This window comes from Ovis aries, chromosome 1 (genome assembly GCF_016772045.2).
Source record: "Ovis aries strain OAR_USU_Benz2616 breed Rambouillet chromosome 1, ARS-UI_Ramb_v3.0, whole genome shotgun sequence".
Classification (NCBI taxonomy): domain Eukaryota; kingdom Metazoa; phylum Chordata; class Mammalia; order Artiodactyla; family Bovidae; genus Ovis; species Ovis aries.
Genome location: NC_056054.1, coordinates 219,754,294 through 219,778,027, shown reverse-complemented (window position 1 = coordinate 219,778,027; position 23,734 = coordinate 219,754,294). Strand labels below are relative to the sequence as shown.

At 38.9% G+C, this 23,734-nt stretch overlaps 1 protein-coding gene across 1 annotated transcript in view; it reads left to right on the top strand.

Moving 5' to 3' along the window:
• The first annotated feature begins 1,469 nt into the window (after positions 1–1,469).
• Positions 1,470–23,734, top strand: part of LOC101114669 (EGF-like and EMI domain-containing protein 1) — a 575,484-nt gene continuing 553,219 nt past the window's right edge. The window contains 2 exon segments of the mRNA XM_042243830.2: positions 1,470–1,578; positions 2,318–2,446. Coding sequence (XP_042099764.2) covers positions 1,470–1,578; positions 2,318–2,446 — 238 coding nt within the window.

The following is a 23,734-nucleotide window of genomic DNA, read 5'->3' as shown; positions in this document are numbered from 1 at the left end:
AGCGTTTTGTTCATTTTTTTGTTCATTGTTCAGTCTTTTGTTCCTTATTGTCCTCCCCCCCAGGAGACTTTGTAAACTTTTTCTTTTTCTTTTAGTAATTGTCCTCCTTCCCCATGAAGGTTCAGTATCACAGATATGCTTGTTTCTGTTTCTGTTCTCTGCTCATGTGTAGGACCACAGACCATTGTATTACTAAGATTTTTCTCACCCCTCCTACCCAAGAACCAATTGTTCGCCGCTTGTGGGTGATGTCACCACTGATGAGAATGCACACTGTCATGGGACTCATGATGAGGGGATTTCACTGTCAAATTGAAAGCGTGTGACTTATTATCCTTCTAGATTTCATTATTCTCTTCATAATCATGGGTTCCATTTTTCATAGCTTCAGTGACCCTTAGGGTAGTTTATACTACAGGACTTGCAGTCCCTCTTAATTTTCAGTAACCTGTATCTACATTGAATCTTGGTTATGTATTTAGTGAGGTGTGTGTGTGCGTGTGTGTGTGCACGTGCATGTATAATGCATACAAATTATATATTGTTCTATTATATATATGTACATAGTGTGTATGTGTGTATAAATGTCAGGATTTAGGTTCCAGGGAGAATTTGATAGTGGGTTTCAGGTGACAGCTCTGGCCTTAAGACGAAGCATTACCTTAAGAGGAAAATAGGATCAATCTCATTCTTATTCCTTAGGCCCTGATACTACACCATCTACAGACAGGCATACAGCCTGGAGCAACAGACCGTCTACAAGTGCTGCCCTGGTTGGAGCCGGTGGGACAATGAACCTGGCTGCCTATGCTGTAAGTTATAATTCTTCCTGTCTAACTCTCTGTCACTAGAAGTAATGGTCTCACTCTGTTTGGGGCTTCAATCATATCATGCTTGTCAAGCTTTAGGCATCTTTAGACTCACCACAGATTCAGAGCATCTCTTTGGACTGAAGATGCACACATGGCATGTACAGAAATCTGCAGAAAGCCTTTCTGTTAAGCATCGCTAATGATAGGTCAGAACTCAGGACCCACGGAACTGCTGCTTTATAGTCTGTCTCTTTATGTAAAAGGCAGTTTATTTAAAGCCAGACAGGTTACGCCTAGTAAGCGTCCATCTCCCTTTGCTGTTTGCCCCTTTCCCATATCATCAGATTTGTAATCCATGGCTGATTCAAAAGTCCAGAGGGAAATCTAAATGGGATTTCTTGACTTGTGCTTGTCGTGATTAATTGCAGAACTAGGGAGGCCGTTTACTTTTTAAGATGAAGTATGCAGTCCTTTCACAAACCTCTAGTGAGGGTATTTCAGGACCTTTGGTGTCTCTCTGACAGCCCTTGAGCAGCGGAACTAGCAGCATTGTATAGTTCATCCACACCAGAGAAACGAATCCGTTTAGCGACTCTGTTACCTATGTGTTTATGGTTATTGCCAAGTCACTTAAAATGCTTCAGTGTGTTGCAATCAATGCAGACCACAGCACAACCATTCATCTCTCCTGTTATCCTGAACCTTCGGGAGTTTGTCGGCATCCTGCTCCCTTCCCCACCATGCTTTCTGCTCTTGAATGATTTTGGTGAAGTTGCCTCAGGCTTTCCATATTAAGCAGGCTTAGGGTTGAGGGGTACACTGCGGGGGGTCATTGTATTTTCATGCAGTGCTAGGCCACTGAAGATCAGTGGCTTAAGCTCAGTAAATATATCTGCCCACATGTCATCTCAACTATATTATAGACTCCTGGAAATTAATGACTGTGAGATGAATTCTTTATCTTGTGTGGCACCTAGCACAGTCCTTTGCCTCTGATAAGCGTATTTCCTGCTTGTGTTTTAGATTTGCTTGGGTGGCACAGCCATCTTCATGGAGTTCCTCTAGACTAGTGCTTCTTTTTTTTCCTTTAGTTCTCATTGGAGTGGAGTTGATTTACAATGCTCTGTTAGTTTCAGGTGTACAGCAAAGTGAATCAGTTATACATATACATATATCCACTCCTTAACAAATTTGTTTCCCATAAAGGCCATTACTACTCAAACTTGAATCTGAATACAAATCAGCTAGTACCTTGTTAAGGTATGGATTCTGATTCAGTAGGTCTGGGGTGGGGCATTTCTACCAGCTTCAAAGTGATACAGATGTTACCACATACAGAGTTCTACAAGGCTTTAGAAGGCAGTGGCCTTAATTGGTAATGAAAAAAACTGTTTTTGATGGAGAGGCTAGAGGAGCTGGTAGAAATTTCTAGATGGTGTCTGTATTAGCAACTTGATGCTTACACTGAGGATTTTCTTTCCTTCCCTATACTCTGTTCTCTCCAGCCTTCTTGCCTACCTTTGTTTTAGCTGGCTCTGCAGTGGGGACTTGTGTCCATGGGAAGAGATGCTCAGAGGGTGAAGTCCAGCGGTGCCAGTGTTCGGAGGGTTTTCAGGGACCCCACTGTCAATATGGTGAGTTGCCAACAAGACCATTTTATTATGATTTGGAGCTGTCTGCCTTGCTTTTAGGGGCCAGCCAATTTTGTCGATTCAAACTAATGGCAGGGTTATCCCTCTGGGGATTGGTGAGCATTTGAAATCAGCCACTAAGCAAAAACCTACAACCTACAGTGTACTCAGCATTCAAAATTATGCTCTGCAGTTTAGTTTTAATTATTCACTATAAGAGTTCGACGGGTAGCAGTAAGTATAAAATAGTCTATTTTGTAAGGGAAATGGCAGCTTAGTAAGAAAACCTCTTTCTGACTTTCAGAAGTTAAATCTTTAATGGAGCCATGGTTTGAAAATGCTGGTACAGTATTCTGTGAGATTTATGTGATTTATGAATGAATAAAGTGAGGATTAAGACAAATTCAACATGATGTGATATTTACTACTTTTCTATCCTTTGTGTTTTGTAAAAAAAGCACAAAAAACCTGACACTTGCATGATTCTCAATGTGTCAAAACTTGGTAACCTAGTTTTCAAGGTTGGAGCTTAACAACTGACAATTTTGGACACGTGTGTTTAAGATGTTTCTTGGGCAGGAAATTCTCAAAATGGCCAATGATGTGTCTTTTACTGCATCTGCTATGAGATTGGGTGCTTTAGAAGGATTTGTTTCGACTTGATCATCTGATTCTAGTCTCTGGAGGATGTGAATCCATCTGCCTTTATCTTTTCAAGGCAGGGAAAACAAAACCAAACCTATCACATAGAAGTTAAAGAAATAGGTATAAAAAGTGAACAAAAATATTGTCTTCATTATCTTCTGCTGATACATTTGCCTTCTCTTGTCCATTACGTGAATCTTTGTCAGTGAAGCTGGCAGGTTGCCGAGAGCTCATCACTCATATTCATTTGTCTCCTCTGCCCTTGGCATAAGGATCAGGCTCCCATTTTTTTCCTGGGCACCTCAAAGCTATTCTTCTTCTAAATTAATCTTGATATCCTTCTCTAGGTTGTTTCCTTTTTTAAAAATTGTGAATTAAAACAAAGCTGATTTTCTATCCCAATTTATTCTTTGACTATGGAACACTGATTTGAAAACAGAGGTCTGAGCTCTGGAGAGTGTCTTCAGTTGTTTCTGTTAATTTTAAGATGGTAACCGAAGCTATACATTGTTCCATGAGACCAAATTATTTGCCCCTAAACACATTGCTTGAACTATTTGTGCCACACTGGTTTCCTCATCTTGATCATTATCTGTGATGGGCAATTACACATGTCATTGATTCATTAAAATTTTAAAAAATCAATTATTACTTTATTAATTCATTTGTTTTAGTAGACTAGATTTTGTAAAACATCAAGTCCCTGAGGAGAAAGGTAATCAAAGAGACATATGGTAATGATAATAGCCTCCAAATTATACCTGGATTAATTTATTCTTTATTTTTCTACATTAGTACTTGAATATTTTGATTATTCCAATTTCTTAACAACTTTTATTTACCAAAGTAATTAAAATGCTTTTTGAAATTCAAGTAGCTAGATGTATTCTTTAATTTGGAGTTGGTGAAAATACTGGATGATTTTAAACCCATGCAGAATAAGTATATATTTTCACAAGTTTGTCTTTATACAGAAAGGTTCAGAAGTCATGAGGAAAGGTAGACCACACAAAATACCATTTAGGATTCTGCATTGCTCTTTTAAGTACTGTTGTCCAAGTGTGTTTACCTATGGATTTTGACAGTGTTTCATCTCTCACTGTAGAACTCCTGTTGAATGTAAAAAGAAAAATTGATGAACCCCAAGGGATATATATCCTGAAGTAGAAGTTCAGGAATTTCCTACATGATTTCACATTTCATCCAGCAAAATGAGATATTTAAAGTATAGAAGTTTAGGAGTTTGATGGGGGAATTTTGAAGACTTTCTAGGAAATCAAATATTTGGTGAGACAAGTGGAGAATACAGTTAAGAATACAGTTAATATATTAGATGAGTCTTGAGAGTAGATTAAAAATAGAAATTAGAAAAGATTGTTTTAAAAAGAACAGAATTGATAAGATATATATATATACATATTCTCTCAATCAGGTGGATTTTAGTTTGGAAGCACTGCTTGAAGCCAATCTCTTATCCAGTGGCTGGATTTGAGTTCTGAATTATGAGTATATAAACCTTGGTCTGATAGGCATTACTCTCTCTCCCTCTACATATATTATGTATATCAAAATGAAAATTAATTTGATGTTTTTCAAATTATATAAACAGTGATTCAAATGATAAAAATAATTCAAATTTAAAATGTTTTAATTATTAAAAATTAGCAGTTTATACAATATAAGAAAGTAAAAATCTATAGTCCTATTGCCCTTAGAAAATCATGTGGTTATCCTTTTATGTATATTTAATCATATTCATATAACATATGGAATTTTGCATAGATGAGATTATCTCTTATATAATGGTTTTATCATAAATGCCCTCCTTTTTTTCTTAATTACTTTTTCTGCTTTGCTCTTCCCATCCAGTATTTTCTCTCCTCCCTAGTAACAATCTTTTCAATACTCTTTTCTATATTTCCCTGCACATCTGGAAACATATACAAACAGCTGCATACCATTCCATGGTATTGATATGCCTTAAAATTTCAACCACCCATGTACTGATGAGCATTCATTTTGTTTCCAGCTTTTTGACACAATATCAGTGCTGCAATAGTATGATGCTTTTAATTCTGTGAAACAGACTCCCAGCAGTGGGATTGTTAGGTTCAATGAATATGTGTTTTTTTAAATTACAATGTACTTAAGGATCAAAATATTCATTTAAATTATTTGTGAAATGTTTTGTGGGCCATGACAATGACTTTATAAGCTTATTTGGTTGGGATGGATTAAAACCTAGATGAGTGCTAATTATTTACTTATTTTTTGACATGGTAACATAATGGAGAATCACTTGCATCTTCATCTAAAATGAGATGTCTGATAAAATATCTAGGATCAGTGTTATTGTAAACATGGATTGCTCTCAGTATAGGATAAAGTTGACTTTATTTGATATGTATGGGAAAAATAAGTCAATAAAATGAGCCAGATGGGCCTTATAAAAATGGAGAAAAGAATCTAGTCCAGAGAGAGAAGGGACATGCTAATAACTGAGAGAAATGCTTGAAGTTGATAATGATTCTAAAATTGCTGATCTACTTAACTCATTTGAAAAATCTGCCTCTAATAAGGAAAAATGAAGAAAATGAATTTGGACAATTAGGACGTAATGAAGAGCTTTCTAAAATAGCTATTGATTAAAGGAATCAAAGGGAGTACTTTGAAGATTTGAACACATGCAAATCAAGCTAGATAGCTAGTGGTTAAATTTTCTCTTTTTTAATTCTATGGATCCAGGCAAAACAACTTGGAGCTCCATTAACTGATTAATATCACACACAGAGCCACTCCTTTTATTCCTCATCACTTATTCCATCTTCCTTTTCCCTGGTCAGAGGTCAAGTTAGATTATAATGTGCCTAATAGTGAGATGCTAAGGCTCAGACATCTTCTTATTCCTTTCATTTATATATTCATTCATTCATTCTTCTAGCCAGTCTTTCAGTTAGTCAGTAGATATTAATATCTCACGCCTAGTCTGTGTGCTAAGTGCTGCAGATTCCAAAACAAATGTGGTATCCTTAGTGTGATAGGAAATAGAGACCAGGAAATTAGTGATTCTAATATAGCTCACGAATGCTATGACAGAGGATAGTTCTGTCCTAAAGAAAACAAGAGAGGGTTGCTAAAGGTGATGCTCAGAAATAAAGGAAGTTTTAGGAAAAGGTTTGAAAACACAAAGTACAACTTATTCTTAAAGAGGAACAGAACAATAATGTGAAATTTGGCATAGGAGATAGAATATTTCCCAGATATATTAAAAACAGAGCAAACTCAAGGGATAATAATAATGATACAAGTAGTTCTCTTGGCTTCAAGAAGAGATGCACATGGGACATGGCAAAAACAGCTTTTCTTATGTCCAGGGCAGCAGTTCCTTAGCTTTTCTTTGTCCAGTCAAACTAGCTTTTCCAGAACCTCTTACAAAGGTGGTTACTGATTCTTCAAGGACTTTGTCTTCCCTAAAATCAATCCCTGAGCAGGTAGGCTTTTAGGCAGAGTTTCTTGAATATACAACCCTACTGTTTGGTACTTTATTCCTATACCAGAGTCCCCAGACCTCTCATTTTCTTCAAGTGTGATGTTTAGGCACTTTAAAAATAGAATGTTGCTGGAATGCTGTCTGTTGACATGGAAAACCTCTGAAGTTCTGGGCTAGAGGTTGGGTCTTACCAATGACCATTTGCAATATCTTGGAGTTGGCATTTTATAGCCCTACAGCTTATTGTCATCAGTTGTAAAATAATGAGCTCTAATTTTCCTGTGTACCTTCCATGTACCAAGCACAGTTCTAAACAATTTGTATGGATCAAATTGTTAATCCTTACAACAAGTCTATGAGGCAAACACTCTTATTTGTCCATATTTGTACCCAACTGAAGCATATGAAATGAATCAGCCATATGCATATGTATATCCCTTCCTTCTTGAGCCTCCCTCCCACCCACCCCCACATTCCCACCCCTCTAGGCCATCACAGAGCACCAAGCTGAGCTTCTTGTGGTTTATAGCAGGTTTCCAGGGGCTATCTGTTTTGTGGATGGTAGTGTATATATATTGATCATAATCTCCCAATTTGTCCTGCCCTTTCCTTCCCCTGCTGTGTCCACATGTCTGCTCCTTACGTCTGCATCTCTGTTCCTGTCTTGGAAATAGGTTCATCTGTATTATTTTTCTGGATTCCACATATATGTGTTAATATATGGTAATTAATGCATTGCTTCTTTTTATTGATTGTATATTCCCTGAAAATCTGTAGGGGAAATGCACTAAGTGAAGGGGGAAAGGCGCCTGTGGTTGTTTCACTTCCCATTCTGTGGGAAATCTGAGCAAACTTTGGGTGTTGGGTCACAGGTGTGATTTTCAGCCAACCAGTGGATTCCAATCAAGGAGCCCAGCAAGCTCTTTGCAGGATATATCTCTTCTATGCAGATAGGAGATCAGAACAAAGACTCTCCTTAAAGTGGCTTGTCCCCAAGAGCATTTTTAATTTGAGAAGTGGTACAGGTTGAATTGTGTCACCCTAAATTTGTATGTTGAAATTCTCATCCCCAGTAGCTTATAATGTGACCTTATTTAAAAATATGATTGTTGTAGGTATAATTAATTAAGATGTGATTGTATGAAAGTAAAGTGGACCCTTAATCCAATATATACTGATTAAAAGGGGAAATTTGGGCATGCAGGTATGCACACAGAGAGAATACCATGGGAAGAAGAGGGCAGAAATCAGAGTGAGGCATTAATAATCCAAAGAATGCCAAGGATTGCTAGCCAATCACAAGAGGCTAGAAGAGAGTCATGGAAAGGATTTTTCCACCCAGCACTCAGATGGAAGCAACCCTGCTGACACTTTGATCTCAGGCTTCCAGCCTGTAGAGCTGAGAGACAATACATTTCTGTTGTTTAAACTGCTCGGTTTGTTACAGCAGCCCTGGTGATCTAATCTAGAAAGTTTAGAAAACATTTCCTATCTCCACAGCTTCATTTCAGCGGTAGGCCTACTGAAACAACGAAAATGGGGAAAAAGTGGCAGGGGGTTTATAAAGAGCAAATCATGCTAAGAAAACTTGATGGCTTATTTTAATTGAATTATAAAATTAGTGGGGGAAGAAGATTTAATTGGGAAAAAATGCAAAATCATTAATTGAACATGCCTATTAATCTGCAGTCCTAAATGAGCATTACTAGGAGATAGTCTGAGATGAAACACAGGTTGTATTATGGAGATAAATTGATAGGCATTCTTAACATGAGCTGACAGTGTAAAATTCAGTATTATTTTGTTCACTGCATAAAGATGCACTGAGTTAGAGCCTTAAGCCCTCGGCAGGGTTCTACCAAGTCCATGTCAAGGCGACTGCATTCTGCTTTACATAACTTGACAGAAGGATATGGCAGTATTGACAAGGATTGAGACAAGTACAGGAAAGGGACAGCTAGACTGTTTATGAGGAAAGTAAAGCAATAACTGACATCTTCCTGTGAGCATAATAAAGGGACATCTTATTATAAATCCACACAGAAGGTTTACTACCCTGACATTGATTTAAAAATAGAAGCTTTGACAGTGATTTTTACTAAAATAGCCTTCCAGGTATGCTTTGCATGGCCACTGTTAGCAACCATAAGGTAGATTCACTTAAAAAAAAAAGGCTGCATGAGAATTACCTAATATTACAAGCATGGCAGCCTTAGAAGAGGATGACCTAGCACTATCCAGGTCATCTGATTCTACAGGATATCCTTAGTGATGGGCTAGGAAAGTTTGAAGATGGATAGTAATGACTGTAAGAGCTAACTCAGAAATCATGCTTTTTACATGGTAGGTGCTGTCCTCAATGCTTTATGCATGTCAGCTCATTAATTACTCACAACAGTTTTCTAAGGTGAGTCCCATTTTGCAATAACACACTGAAAGTAAGGAGAAATTAACTTACTTGAGGTCATACGTGTAATAAACGATAGAGCTAGGGTGTGAACTCAAGCAGTCTGGCCCCTGAATTTGTCCTTTGAGTCACTATGTGATGTTGTTTCTTTAAAATATAATAGATCTCTTGTTTATGAGAAATAATGTTTATATCATTTCCCTGAAAGGGACATAAAGGATTTATAGTTTAGTTTTAGTGTTTAAACCTGTTCAGTATGCTGAGAAAACAATATTCCTGCAAAAAGTTTGAGCTAAATGACTTTTTTTCACTTAAAGTTTTGCTTGTTATACATGTATTGAGGGATTTTTAGAACCTGTGTAAGAAATACATAGCTTTGCTATTGAAAAGGCTGCATTCTCATTACAGAGATAGTAAAACAAATCATTATAATGTGATGAATGGTGTTCTCAGAAATACACTAAAAGAAATCCAGGGACTAAGTCATAGTGGGGAGCAGGACTTGGGGGGTTATGGCAAGTAAGATGTGTATTAACTCCATATCACTCATTATTGCCAAGTGAATAGTTTGGGTTTCAACTCCTTGGATATGTAATGTCATTGAAGATTTTAAGATGGGCATTTTTATGTGTAGAAGTGTGTTTCAAAGATATAGCCATAATACAATGGAAAGTGAAAGTGAAAGTGAAGTCGCTCAGTCGTGTTCAACTCTTTGCGACCGCGTGGACTGTAGCCTACCAGGCTCCTCTCTCCATGGGATTCTCCAGGCAAGAATACTGGTAGTGGGTTGCCATTTCTTTCTCCAGGGGATCTTCCCAACCCAGGGATCGAACCTGAGTCTCCCGCATTGCGGGCAGACGCTTTAACCTCTGAGCCACCAGGGAAAGAGGCTAAAAATCCAAAGGAAAAGAAATGTTATATCATTCAAATGGCCAAATCTTGCATGCAGTCATTTGTCATTCTATTCTGTTGCTTGCTGGAGCTTTCCTCATAGCTCAGTTGGTAAAGAATCCACCTACAGTGCAGGAGACCCCGATTTGCTTCCTGTTTCTGGAAGATCCCCTGGAGAAGGGATAGGCTACCTACTCGAGTGTTCTTGGGCTTCTCTTGTGGCTCAGCTGGTAAAGAATCCACCTGCAATGCGGGAGACCTGGGTTTGGTCCCTGGGTTGGGAAGATCCTCTGGAGAAGGGAAAGGCTACCCACTCCCATATTCTGGCCTGGAGAATTCCATTGACTATATAGGGTTGCAAAGAGCTGGACACAACTGAGTGACTTTCACTCACTTTTGTTGCTCGCTGCCAAAAGGTTTTGTTGCTGTTTCTAAAATACCAGACTTCTCTTATTTTATCATGTACATAACTTAAAATGCCCCCTTTAGGCTTTTGATTATATAAAGTCCCATTTTTCCCTTAAGAAATTTGATAAGCATAATTTGAAAAAGGAAATCCTGGATTAAAAAATCCGTAACAAAAATCAATACTGTTTGGTATTTTTTGAAATAGTATAACAAATTATTGCTTGCCATTTGAATTTTAAGTATATGTTGCATGTGTGTGTGAAGGGTAAAATTTTACTCAAAGTTATTTGTTTCTGGGCAAAGTGAACTGGGCATACACCCATAGCATCACCACCAGTAATGGCCACTGGGATGGGTCAGTTGGCCTGGACAGTGCAGCTTCATTTCTTAGTCATTTTTGAAACCATAAATTCCTTAATCTACTGTAAAATGGATGGAATGGAATGGAACTTTCCACACTTCTATATTAGAATTTAGGCTGGTCACTGTTAGAAACTACCAGTATGATAGTCAATCACGAAAATACCGTAGAATGATTAGGGTGTTTTATGTTGAGAAAAGAAAAAGTGAAATTTCTTTACAAGATTCTCTGCTCTCAGGCTAGTCTAGTAACACTGCGCTGGAGAGTAGGAGTAAGAGATAGAAGGAAGCATCTTGTGGGTCTGTTACCTCGGTGATGTTCACCAAATAGGATGGTCCTAGGGACCCAGTTAACCTGGTTGTGGGCATCTTCGAGACTTATTTAAAGGTACATTTCCTGAAAGAAGCAAAGTACAAGACTAGAGGAAATACAGTCAAAAGTCAAATTCTAGGTAAGATAAAAGGTAAAGAGTAGTGATAATCAAGAGAATTGAGAGACTAGATGACACTGAAGCTAGAAATTTAGCTGCACACATTTAGCTCTTTTCTCAACCTGGAGCATCTTGTGCAGGGTGCCCTCTTCCTTCTTGGTTGAACTAGTATAAAGCTGGATGTGCAGGATGTAATGCCTTATATTTTTCAAGGGCTTCCCAGTTGGTGCAGTGGTAAAGAATCTGCCTGCCAATGCAGGAGACACAGGAGACTTGAGTTCAATCCCTGGGTGGGAAAGATCCCCTGTAGTAGGAAATGGAAACCTACTCTAGTATTCTTGCCTGAAAAATTCTGTGGACAGAGGAGCCTAGTGGGCTATAATCCATGGGATCACAAAGAATCAGACATGACTGAGTGACTAAGCACACATACACACATATTTTAAAAATCTGAATAATATGAATTATTATATTTCTTTTTAAAATATAAATTTATTTATTTTAATTGAAGGTTAATTACTTTACAATATTGTATTGGTTTTGCCATACATCAACATGAATCTGCCACAGGTATACATTTCTTAAAATTTATTCTCTGGATCACTATTTCCACTGGATTTTAAGAAGTGTTGAAGGAAATGAAGTTTTTGTGTTTAACAAGTTCAGGAAATTCTAGGTCGAATAACCTTATATTGTGTTCATTCTTGTAGGATTTTCTAGAGCCTGTGTGTGTGTGTATATTTGTGTGTGTGTGTGTGTGTGCTCAGTTGTGTTCGACTCTTTGTGACCCCGTAGACTGTAGCCCACCACGCTTTTCTGTCCATGGAATTTTTCAGGCAAGAATACCAGAGTGGGTTGCTACTTCCTCTTTCAGGGGATCTTCCCGACCCAGGGATGGAACCCCCATCTCCTGTCTCCTGCATGGGCGAGTGGATTCTTTACACTCCATCACCTGTGCTGTGCCGCGCTTGGTCACTCAGTCATGTCTGACTCTGCAGCCCCATGGACTGTAGCCCCCCCACCCCAGTCTCCTCTGTCTGCGGAGTTTTTCAGGCAAGCACACTGGAGTGGGTTGCCATGCCCTCCTCCAGTACTGGGAAGCCCTTAATGTGTTAATTAGTGTATTGTAACTCCCTCGGAGGAGTATCTAGATTCCTGCATTTTCCAAATGCATATGACCATATAGCCCTTTTATGGAGGTATCCTGAAGTATTTGTTTTTGATAATATTCTTCAAGTATTATTATTTTGTGGGACTCAGTTGCTTTGAAGGAGATATTACATATATATGTATATAAAACATATGTATATAACATGTAATATATATATATTTCATGTTCAAAACCATTCAGTTTTATTAATTAACATATATTAAGTTCACAAATAATCTAAATAAGCCCTTTCATAATATACTGCATGATCCTAGATCAAAGTACAGGTTACAAGAATTTAGAAGCATTCTTGATTTTCTGATCTGCCAATTGCAATTTCTATGGCTTACAAAATAGAGTCTAATTATTTAGTAAATCTATGTACACTACTTTTATAACCTCTCAGGAAAAGTTTGCGTATGTTTTCCTTGAATATCTTTGAAGATATCTTTATTTCATCCATGTCACCTAACATTAATTTCTATTGCTTTTGTGAATATACGTCAGGATTTTAATGAACTGCCATCTTTTTATCCTGAAAAAGCAACTGGAACAACTATTTAAAATTTAGAGTTAGCCTATGTCTTATTTTAATAAAAGAATATATATATATATATGGGCTTCCCCCCTGACTTTGCAGTAAAGAATCTGCCTGCAATACAGGAGACACAGGAACTGCAGGATCAATTCCTGGGTTGGGAAGATCCCCTGGAAGAGGGTATGGCAACCCACTCCAGTATGCTTGCCTGGAAAATTCCATGGACAAAGGAGCATGGCCAGCTACAGTCCATGAGGTTGCAAAGAGTGGGACATGATGGTAGCTACTGAGCATGCATGCACTCACACATTATAAAAAATTGGAAATAAAAAGTTAAAAGCTATGTTTTCCAATCTACTCAACTGATAATAGCCTATTTGTATAACAGTTAAGAAAATGTACATTTAACAGAAGCTTTCCCATATGTTATCTCATTTAAGCTTCAAACTACTCTTTGAGGGAGTTGATATTATTCCCAAATTAGAATTGAAGTGACAGGAACTCAGGAAGCTTTGTTGAGGTACCCTATTCACAGGGTATTAGTAGCAGATTTTTACCCAGATATTTAACTCCAGTGTTTATGGTATTCTCTGTTCTGTATAGTTGCCTAAGGATAAGCAAGTAAGCAAGACTTCCCATGAGTCTTTTTTTGTTTTTTGTTTTTTGAACCATACTATGAGCTCTGCTGGACTAACAAATAGAAGAGGCAAAGTGGGGTTGGGAATTCTTTCTCATCTTTTTCCATCAGGCCCTCATGGAGTTTTCATGATGTATATATTAATATTTCTCTTTTCTTTCCTTCATCTGTCAGAATTTAGTTCCATTGTTTCTCCTAAAAACAACTTCACACTCCTGTCTAACATGCAGTCAGCCCTCCGTATCTGTGGGTTTTGCATCCACAGGTACAGAGGGCCAATTGGACCAGGCCATTTTATAAGTAACTTAAGTACCCACGGGTTTTTGTAACTTTGGTGGAGTCCTGGAACCAATGCCCAGTAGAGATATGACTAGAGTAGCTTAACATAAGTGGTAACAGAATTCTGGAAGTCAGAAGGTAAGGTGATCTTGTTAGTTAGGGGAGCTTTGAAGAATATGTATTGTGTAGGCTACTGTTTATGCTCTGTATGTATTGTATAGGCTACTGTTCACGCTCTTTTCATCCTGAGTTGCAGAACTAGCTTACCCTCCTAGGCCAACACTAGATCTTGGTGGCAGTCTACTCCTTGAGTATTGCCATCAAGTGAAAGAACTCCTGCAGTGTTTGTTCTAGGCCATAATACCAAGGTCTGGGTTTTTGACAAGCATGATACAGCCTTTTAGGCTTCTCTTGTGGCTCAGCTGGTAAAGAATCCACCTGCAATGTGGGAGATCTGGGTTCAATCCCTGGGTTGTTAAGATCCCCCGGAGAAGGGAAAGGCTACCCACTTTAGTGTTCTAGACTGGAGAATTCCATGGACTGTATAGGAGTCACACTTCTTTGGGGTCGCAAAGAGCTGGACATGACTGAGCAACTTTCACTTTTACTATACAGCCTTTTGGAGATTCCTCAGCGGCTAAGTGGTAAAGAATCCACCTGTAATGCAGGAGACACAGAAGAGATGGGTTTGATCCCTGGATCAGAAGATCCCCTGGAGGAGGGCATGGACACACATTCTTACCCAGAGAATCCCATGAACTGAGGAGCTTGGCGGGCTACAGTCAATAGGGTCTAAAGAGTCAGATACAACTGAACTGACTGAGCATGCACACACATACAGCCCTTTACACCTATCACCCTCACCCCCTAGTCCCTTGCCTCCATAAATCTTGTACTATAAACTAATTACCTTACAAAGTTAGAACTCTACAAAAATCTTCCTGACCCAGATAATCACAATGGTGTGATCACTTACCTAGAGCCAAACATCCTGGAATGTGAAGTCAAGTGGCCTTAGGAAGCATCACTACAAACAAAGCTACTGGAGGTGGTGGAATTCCAGTTGAGCTATTTCAAATCCTAAAAGATGATGCCGTGAAAGTGCTGCACTCAGTATGTTAGCAAATTTGGAAAACTCAACAGTGGCCACAGGACTGGAAAAGGGCCATTCCATCACTAAGAAAGGCAATGCCAAAGAATGCTCAAACTACCACACAATTGCACTTATCTCACATGCTGGTAAAGTAATGCTCAAAATTCTCCAAGTTAGGCTTCAACAATAAATGAACTGTGAACTTCCAGATGTTCAAGCTGGATTTAGAAAAGGCAGAGGAACCAGAGATCAAATTGCCAGCATGTGCTGGATCATCAAAAAAGCAAGAGAGTTCCAGAAAAACATCTACTTCTTGCTTTATTGACTATGCCAAAGCCTTTGACTGTGTGGATCATAATAAACTGTGGAAAATTCTTCAAAAGATGGGAATACCAGACCACTTGATCTGCCTCTTGAGAAATCTGTATGCAAATCAGGAAGCAACAGTTAGTACTGGACATGGAACAACAGACTGGTTCCAAATCGGGAAAGGAGTATGTCAAGGCTGTATATTGTCACCCTGCTTATTTAACTTATATGCAGAGTACATCATGAGAAATGCTGGGCTGGATGAAACACAAGCTAGAATCAAGATTGCTGGGAGAAATATCAATAACCTCAGATATGTAGATGATACCGCCCTTATGGCAGAAAGTGAAGAAGAACTAAAGAGCCTCTTGATGAAAGTGAAAGAGGAGAGTGAAAAAGTTGGCTTAAAGGTCAACATTCAGAAAACAAAAATCATGGCATCTGGTCCCATCACTTCATGGGAAATGGATGGGGAAACAATGGAAACAGTATCAGACTTTACTTTTTTGGGCTCCCAAATCACTGCAGATGGTGACTGCAGCCATGAAATTAAAAGATGCTTACTCCTTGGGAGAAAAGTTATGACCAACCTAGACAGCATATTAAAAAGCAGAGACAGTACTTTGCCAACAAAGTTCCATCTAGTCAAGGCTATGGTTTTTCCAGTGGTCATGTATGGATGTGAGAGTTGGACCATGAAGAAAGCTGACCACTGAAGAATTGATGCTGTTGAACTGTGGTGTTGGAGAAGACTCTTGAGAGTCCCTTGGACTGCAGGGAGAACCAGCCAGTCCATCCTAATGGAAATCAGTCCTGAGTATTCAATGGAAGGACTGATGATGAATCTGAAACTCCAGTACTTTGGCTACCTGATGCGAAGAGCTGACTCATTGGAAAAGATCTTGATGATGGGAGGGATTGTGGGCAGGAGGAGAAGGGGGTGACAGAGGATGAGATGGTTGGATGGCATCACTGACTCAATGGATATGAGTTTGGTAAACTCTGGGAGTTGGTGATGGACAGGGAGGTCTGGCGTGCTGCAGTCCATGGGGTCACAAAGAGTTGCACACGACAGAGTGACTGAAATGAATTGAAGTTCCTTAATCTCTGTTGTATTACATACATCTACCTTGAACCTCAGAAAGCCCTGGGGCATAGTTATAATCATAATGAATATATTTACCATTGAAATCCAAATCAAAGGCTTATGAGAAAAAGATGAGTAATAAATGCTTTAACCTTATGCAGAAAGAATTCTGCCCTTTGACCTTAGCTTCTGAAAGGTAATCTCTAACTTCTTGGAATATCATTTTCTGATCGGAGCATTTTATTTCCCTGGGTACCTTAGGTCATTGGATTGTCTGACAATAGCACTATCCCTGAATATCATTGGAGGGCTGGACACATGTAGATAGTCTTAGGTTGCTACCAGAGAAAGACCACCAACATGATCTAGGGTCAGGGCTCCAGGCCACTTTTAGAGAGGCTGGAGACTGGAGACTGAAATCCCACAAGTGGGCAATTAGTAAGTAAATCAATAGGCCTGTGTGATGGACTCTTAATAAAAACTCTGGACATAGAGCTCACTGGACTTCCCTGACTGGCAGCCATCTGTGTGTATTGTTACCCACGGATGTTAGGAAATTAATGCCTTCTAATTCTCTGTGGAGGGGATGATGGAAGGTCCACTTTTGATACTTCCTGCCTTCACCCTATGTACTTCTTTCCTTGGCTGATTTTAATACAGTAGCTTTTAGTGATTTCTGTGAGTCCTTCTAACAAATTACTGAAAGTTGAGAGTGATTTCATGAACCCTCTGAACGTGAACTTGGTGTCAGAAATGAGGGTGATTCTTGTGGGGATTGCTCCCTCTAACTTCTCAGTTGGACTAAACTTTCTCAGAAGAGGAATCTCTTCGCCCTTTTCTTCTCCTTCAAGAATGAAATGCGTTGAGTCTCTCCTCTTCCCAGTGTGCGGGGTGCACAGGGAAGATTATGTAGCACTTGGTGGCTGCTCACTTGTGCAGCATGGTATTGGATGAGGGTTTTCCTCATCACTGGTGAAGAACAATAGTGTCTGGACTGCCTGTGTGGGTTGGAAGTAATGATTTAATCCATCCATTTATTGAATCAGATGGTAAACCACAGAAGGCAAGTGCAAAAATAACATTTTTCTAATCTGTTAGTTCTGAACAACGCAAGAGACTGAGGGACTGTGGAGGAGTAGGAGAATACAGTACATGAGACCTGAAGTTTTAAGAACCTGCCCGCATTTTTTATGAACATTTGTTTAAGTCATTGTAATGGTTTCAAATGGCTTTAAAACTATCTGCTGAAGAATATTTAACAACTGGAGATTTAGTTATGTAACTTAAATAAAACCTTTTTTTTTTTTCATTCTGACAGAGGAGATGATATGTTTTGTTCTGTTGTGAGTTCCAGTGACCCCTGCTTAGCTTTCATTTATCACAAATAATCTTCTCCAGGATACCGCAATTGCTGCATTGTTGAGTTGCTTATATTACATCTAACCTTGGTGAAGGGTCAAAATAAATCTGTGAATTAAGTAAGAATACATTATAGCTGGCTGAAGAGCGTGTCAGGAATACCTGAAGAGAAAACAGAAACTATTTTTTCCCTACAGGCTGTGTATGATTTGATGTGACTCTTCTTCTGTCTACTTAGAGTTTAATAGAGAAATACTCTTCTTCATTTCAGCCCTAATGTGAGTAAATGTCCATCATGGACAGAGCACTCTCCTAGAATAGGTAAAGCACATGGTTGCTGGACTTGGCTTACTCATGTATACGGAGGAGGAGATTCTCAGATCATCCTCACTGACCCAGAAATAAAAATACACAATGAGAAGCTCAAATGCCTTGACTATATAAATGTATGGTTGGCAGTGAGTTGGAGGAGGTCTGAATATCAGAAAACCTCAATGGTAACCTCATTGTTAACTTAGAGCATTATGGCTAAATACTGATGGCAGCTATAGGGGAAGCCATGTTATGGAAGAATACTGGAAGAGTGAGCAAGATGGAAATTAAACTTGAAGCAAATCAAGAGACTTATATAGGAGGATATGGGAATTGACTAATATACTAATGTACTAATATATACTAGTATTACTGTTAGTAAAATATATATTATTATACTAATATATACTAATTTAAGGAATACATAATTGACTAGATGGTCAATATAAAAATCAGATTGATTATATTCTTTGCAGCCAAAGATGGAGAAGCTCTATACAGTCAGCAGAAACAAGACTGGGAGCTGACTGTGACTCAGATCATTAACTCTTTATTGCCAAATTCAGACTTAAATTGAAGAAAGTAGGGAAAACTACTAGACCGTTCGGGTATGACCTAAATGAAATCCCTCACAATTATACAGTAGAAGTGACAAATAGATTTAAGGGATTAGATCTGATAGAGTGCCTGATGAACTACAGACAGAGGTTTGTGACATTATACAGGAGGCAGGGATCAAGACCATCCCCAAGAAAAAGAAATGCAGAAAGGCCAAATGGTTGTCTGAGGAGGCCTTACAAATCGCTGTGAAAAGAAAAAAAGCAAAAGGCAAAGGAGAAAAGGAAAGAGATACCCAATTGAATGCAGAGTTCCAAAGAATAGTAAGGAGAGATAAAAAAGCCTTCCTCCGTGGTCAATACAAAGAAATAGAGGAAAATAGAACGGGAAAGATTAGAGATCTCTTAAAAAAAGTAGATATACTAAGAGAATATTTCATGCAAGATGGGCACAATAAAGGACAGAAACGATATGGACCTAACAAAAACAGACAATATTAAGAAGAGGTGGCAAAAATACACAGAAGAACTATACAAAAAAGATCTTCATGTCCCAGATAACCACGATGTTGTGATCACTCACCTAGAATCAGACATCTTGGAATAAGAAGTCAAGTGGGCCTTAAGAAGCATCACTACGAACAAAGCTAATGGAGGTGATGGAATTCCAGTTGAGCTATCTCAAATCCTAAAAGATGATGCTGTGAAAGTGCTGCACTCAATATGCCAGCAAATTTGGAAAACTCAACAGTGGCCACAGGACTGGAAAAGGTCAGTTTTTATTCCAATCCCAAAGAAAGGCAGTGCCAAAGAATGCTCAAATGACTGCACAATTACACTCATCTCACACTCTAGCAAAGTAATGCTCAAAAGTCTCCAAGCCAGCCTTCACCAGTATGTGAACCGTGAACTTCCAGATGTTCAAGCTGGATTTAGAAATGCAGAGGAACCAGAGATCAAATTGCCAACATCCGTTGGGTCCTCAAAAAAGCAAGTGAGTTCCAGAAAAACACCTACTTCTGCTTTATTGACTATGCCAAAGCCTTTGACTGTGTGGATCACAACAAACTGTGGAAAATTCTTACAGAGATGGGAATATCAGATCACCTAACCTGCCTCCTGAGAAATCTGTTATCAGGTCAAGAAGCAACAGTTAGTACTGGACATGGAACAACAGACTGGTTCCAAATCGGGAAAGGAGTATGTCAAGGTTGTATATTGTCACCCTGCTTGTTTAACTTATATGCAGAGTACATCATGAAAAATGCTGGACTGGATTACACAAAAGCTGGAATCAAGAGTGCTGGGAGAAATATCAATAACCTCAGATATGCAGATGACACCACCCTTAAGGCAGAAAGAGAAGAACTAAAGAGCCTGTTGATGAAAATGAAAGAGGAGAATGAAAATGTTGGACTAAAGCTCAACATTCAGAAAACAAAGATCATGGCATCTGGTCCCATCACTTCATGGCAAACAGATGGGGCCACAATGGAAACAATGACAGACTTTATTTTTTTGATCTCCAAAATCACTGCAGATGGTGACTGCAGCCATGGAATTAAAAGATTGACCAACCTAGACAGCTTATTAAAAATAGAGACATTATTTTGCCAACAAAGGTCCATCTAGTCATAGCTATGGTTTTTCCAGTGGTCATGTATGGATGTGAGTTGGACTGTGAAGAAAGCTGAGCGCTGAAGAATTGATGCTTTTGAACTGTGGTGTTGGAGAAGACTCTTGAGAGTCCCTTGGACTGCAAAGAGATCCAACCAGTCTATCCTAAAGGAAATCAGTCCTGAATATTCATTGGAAGGACTGATGCTAAAGCTGAAACTCCAATAATTTGGCCACCTGATGTGAAGAACTGATTCATTGGAAAAGACCCTGATACTGGGAAACATTGAAGGCAGAAGGAGAAGGGGATGACAGAGGATGCAGTGGTTGGATGGCATCACCAATTCAATGGACATGAGTTTGAGTGGGCTCTGGGAGTTGGTTATGGACAGAGAAGCCTGGCATGCTGCAGTCCATGGGGTTGCAAATTTTGGACACGACTGAGCGACTGAACTGAACTGAAGGAATATAAAAATTACTATATTAAGCATATCTTGAAAAATGTGTTCAAAGTTTCTTCTTTTTCATGTTTTTCCCCCTCATTTAGATAGTCCTACATTATTGTAATGACACAATTAAAGGAGGACAAAATGTGTTTTCTATGAGTGTCTGTTGAAAACTGTTTTTTCATTACCAGCAGTGATTAAAAATGTATAATTACAGCAGGTAAATACTGTCCTTGACAGGTTTGTAGCCAACTTACAAATAAGAGAAGTTAGGTTCGTAGCCAACTTACAAATAAGAGCAGTTAGGTAATAAGAAAATTAAAGCTGAGGAAGTATAGTAGTTTAATAAACAGGAAATGATAGCTGATATTTTGCATGATTCCAAGTCATTTTTTGTACTGAAAAGCAATGAAGAAGTCTCATGAATCACTGACATAATACCTAACGGTATTCTGCTACTGTGTTGTGTTTTTACATATTTATTCATTCAGCAAATGATTATTTTAGATATGTGGCTAAATCTTTTGACCACAAGAGTTAAATACTCTTAGAGTTGAGAAATTTTCTTAGTGGTTAAGAGAAATGGTTCAGTGCCTTTAGAAACTTTAAGCATAAACTAGTAGTAAATATTCGGAGAAGGCAATGGCACCCCACTCCAGTACTCTTGCCTGGAAAATCCCATGGAAGGAGGAGCCTGGAAGGCTGCAGTCCATGGGGTCGCTGAGGGTCACACATGACTGAGCGACTTCACTTTCACTTTTCACTTTCATGCATTGGAGAAGGAAACAGCAACCCACTCCAGTGTTCTTGCCTGGAGAATCCCAGGGACAGGGGAGCCTGGTGGGCTGCCGTCTATGGGGTCTCACAGAGTCGGACATGACTGAAGTGACTTAGCAGTAGTAGCAGTAGTAAATATTTATATTGCCTTCTTAAACATTTTGAAATCCCTCTGAAATGTATGTGACCCTGTGCTCTGTGCTCAGATGCTCAGTCATGTCTGACTCTTTGTGAACCCCTGGACTGTTGCCTGCCAAGTCTCCTCTGTCCCTGGGATTCTCCTGGCAAAGTAGAGTGGAGTGGGTTGCCATTTCTTCCCCCAGGGGAATCTTCCCAACCCAAGAAGCAAACTGTAATCATATGTGACCTTAAGATAATAATATTTTTCAGAGAATAAGGATAGTCTTCAACTATTCTGGTCAATTGTATTTTACTGTGATAAAATGTAAAGATTATATTCAAGAAAAAAAATATCACAGTAGCAACCTAATGGGTTTCCCAGGTGGCGCTAGCATTAAGAACCCTCCTGCAAATTCAGGAGACATGAGAGATGTGGGTTTGATCCCTGGGTCAGAAAGATCCTCTGGAGGAGGGCATGGCAACCCACTTCAGTATTCTTTCCTGGAGAATCCCATGGACAGAGGAGCCTGGTGGGCTTCAGTCTGTAGGGTGGCAAAGCGTTGGACACGACTGAAGTGACTTAGCTCACACGCACAACAACCAAATAGCCTTTCAAAAATCAGGAAAGTTAGTCCCCATCATACCCAAAGGTACACCATTACTACACTCAAAAATTTCCCCCTTTGTCTACAAAGGTATTGTCTGATTTCCTTACTCGGTTGTGTAGAAATATAGTACATACTATTCTATGGACAGAGGAGCCTGACAGACTAGAGTCCATGGGGTTGCAAAGAGTAGGACACAACAGAGCGAATAACACTTCACTTTCATCCTGGCCCTGAGTCCTGGAAGAAGTAATCAAGACAGAAAACAAACTTTCAGGAGATTTCTTTGTAACTTTAAGCTATGTTATGATCCTTCTGGCTTCAATTTATCTCTGTTGTGAAATGTTGCCTGTGAGAACCAGCTTGGGATCAGTAGGTGAGACTAAATATTGTGATTCTAACCAGCTTTTTATGTTAAAGACAGTTTTTTAAATCTGGTTATTGAGAGAATGTATGTGTGCTATTTATTGAAGTACACAACATTTTTGCTAAGCAAAAAGAAAATGCATGAAATCCAATTGCAGAGGCTTAATTAACGTGGCTACTTCAGTTTATTTATTTTGGGACATGTCATTGAGTCCTGCTTAATTTTTTTAGTTAAATGGAAGAACTTTCTTCCCAAGGAGGTAGTAAGTTTCCTCTTGTTGAAGCTGTACACCTAGATTATGAATGACCATGTGGTAGGACTGCCAGAGAGAAGGCTGCAAAGTTAGAGGAAAAAAATGACCTTTCAGTGCACTTCAAAGTCCAAGCTTCTATGATCTTTACATGGTGATTTCAACTCCAGGATTGAGTCTTCACCACTTTATGTCTGGTCCCCAGCAAGGAACCTGAAACGAATTGAGCTTTAAATGTGCTTTTTGAATGAGTGAATTAATAGGTTAGTAAGAATTTTATTTAGCTTGTTGTGTAGCTTTAACTTGGAGGCTGCAAAGTGAGGCTTAGAGATGGTTTCTTTTTCTTTGAGTCACTATGTCAGCCTTTGGGTCCTTGTCTCGGGATGAACAGTGCTGCCAGGCTGAGGCTGTCTGATCAGCCCCACTGGGCTTGTTTTAGCTTCGTCTCACTTTCATGACCCAATCAATAAAGTTATCTTTTGAGAAATAAACATTGTATTCAAATAAAATATTCCTATCAACCAGTCACTAACACTGACATAAGATGTAAAAACTCTGGAAGAAAACTGAAATAAATATAAATATTTAGCTTCAAATTAAATGCTGTTATTTCATTTTAGAAGCAACTAAACACTACTTAATCTCACTCCTCTGTCCTCCCAGGGATTAAGTAACCAGTTCATTCCACAATTATTTGGGAATTAACAATCTTCCCAGCTGCATTCGTGGCTCCACAGCGCTTTGGGGCTACAGAGCAACTTGGGCATCAAAGCTTTTATTTCAGTCTTTGATCCTTCTCTTCAGGTTAGACCTTTTTCTGCCTGCTTGCAATTTCTCAAAGAGAAGGCATTAATAATTTGCCATCGGAAGACTTCCAATTTCATTCTCTTGTTTCTTTGTCTACTCTGCAACTTTTATTTTTCTCCTCATAAGGAGAAAGTCTTTTTTGACACTATGCGCTTGGCTTCCCTAACATGGAGGAGGATTACAGAAGCATTCCTATGATTCTCTGTATTAGCATTTTTAGTACATTTTACCTATTTCTCTTGCCTTATTCCTAACCCTGTAGCCAGGAGTTGTGAAGTTACTATGTATTGAATTAGGATTCCATTTTAACAACTCTTGCAGATTACTGTAGTTGTAATGGATGATTTTA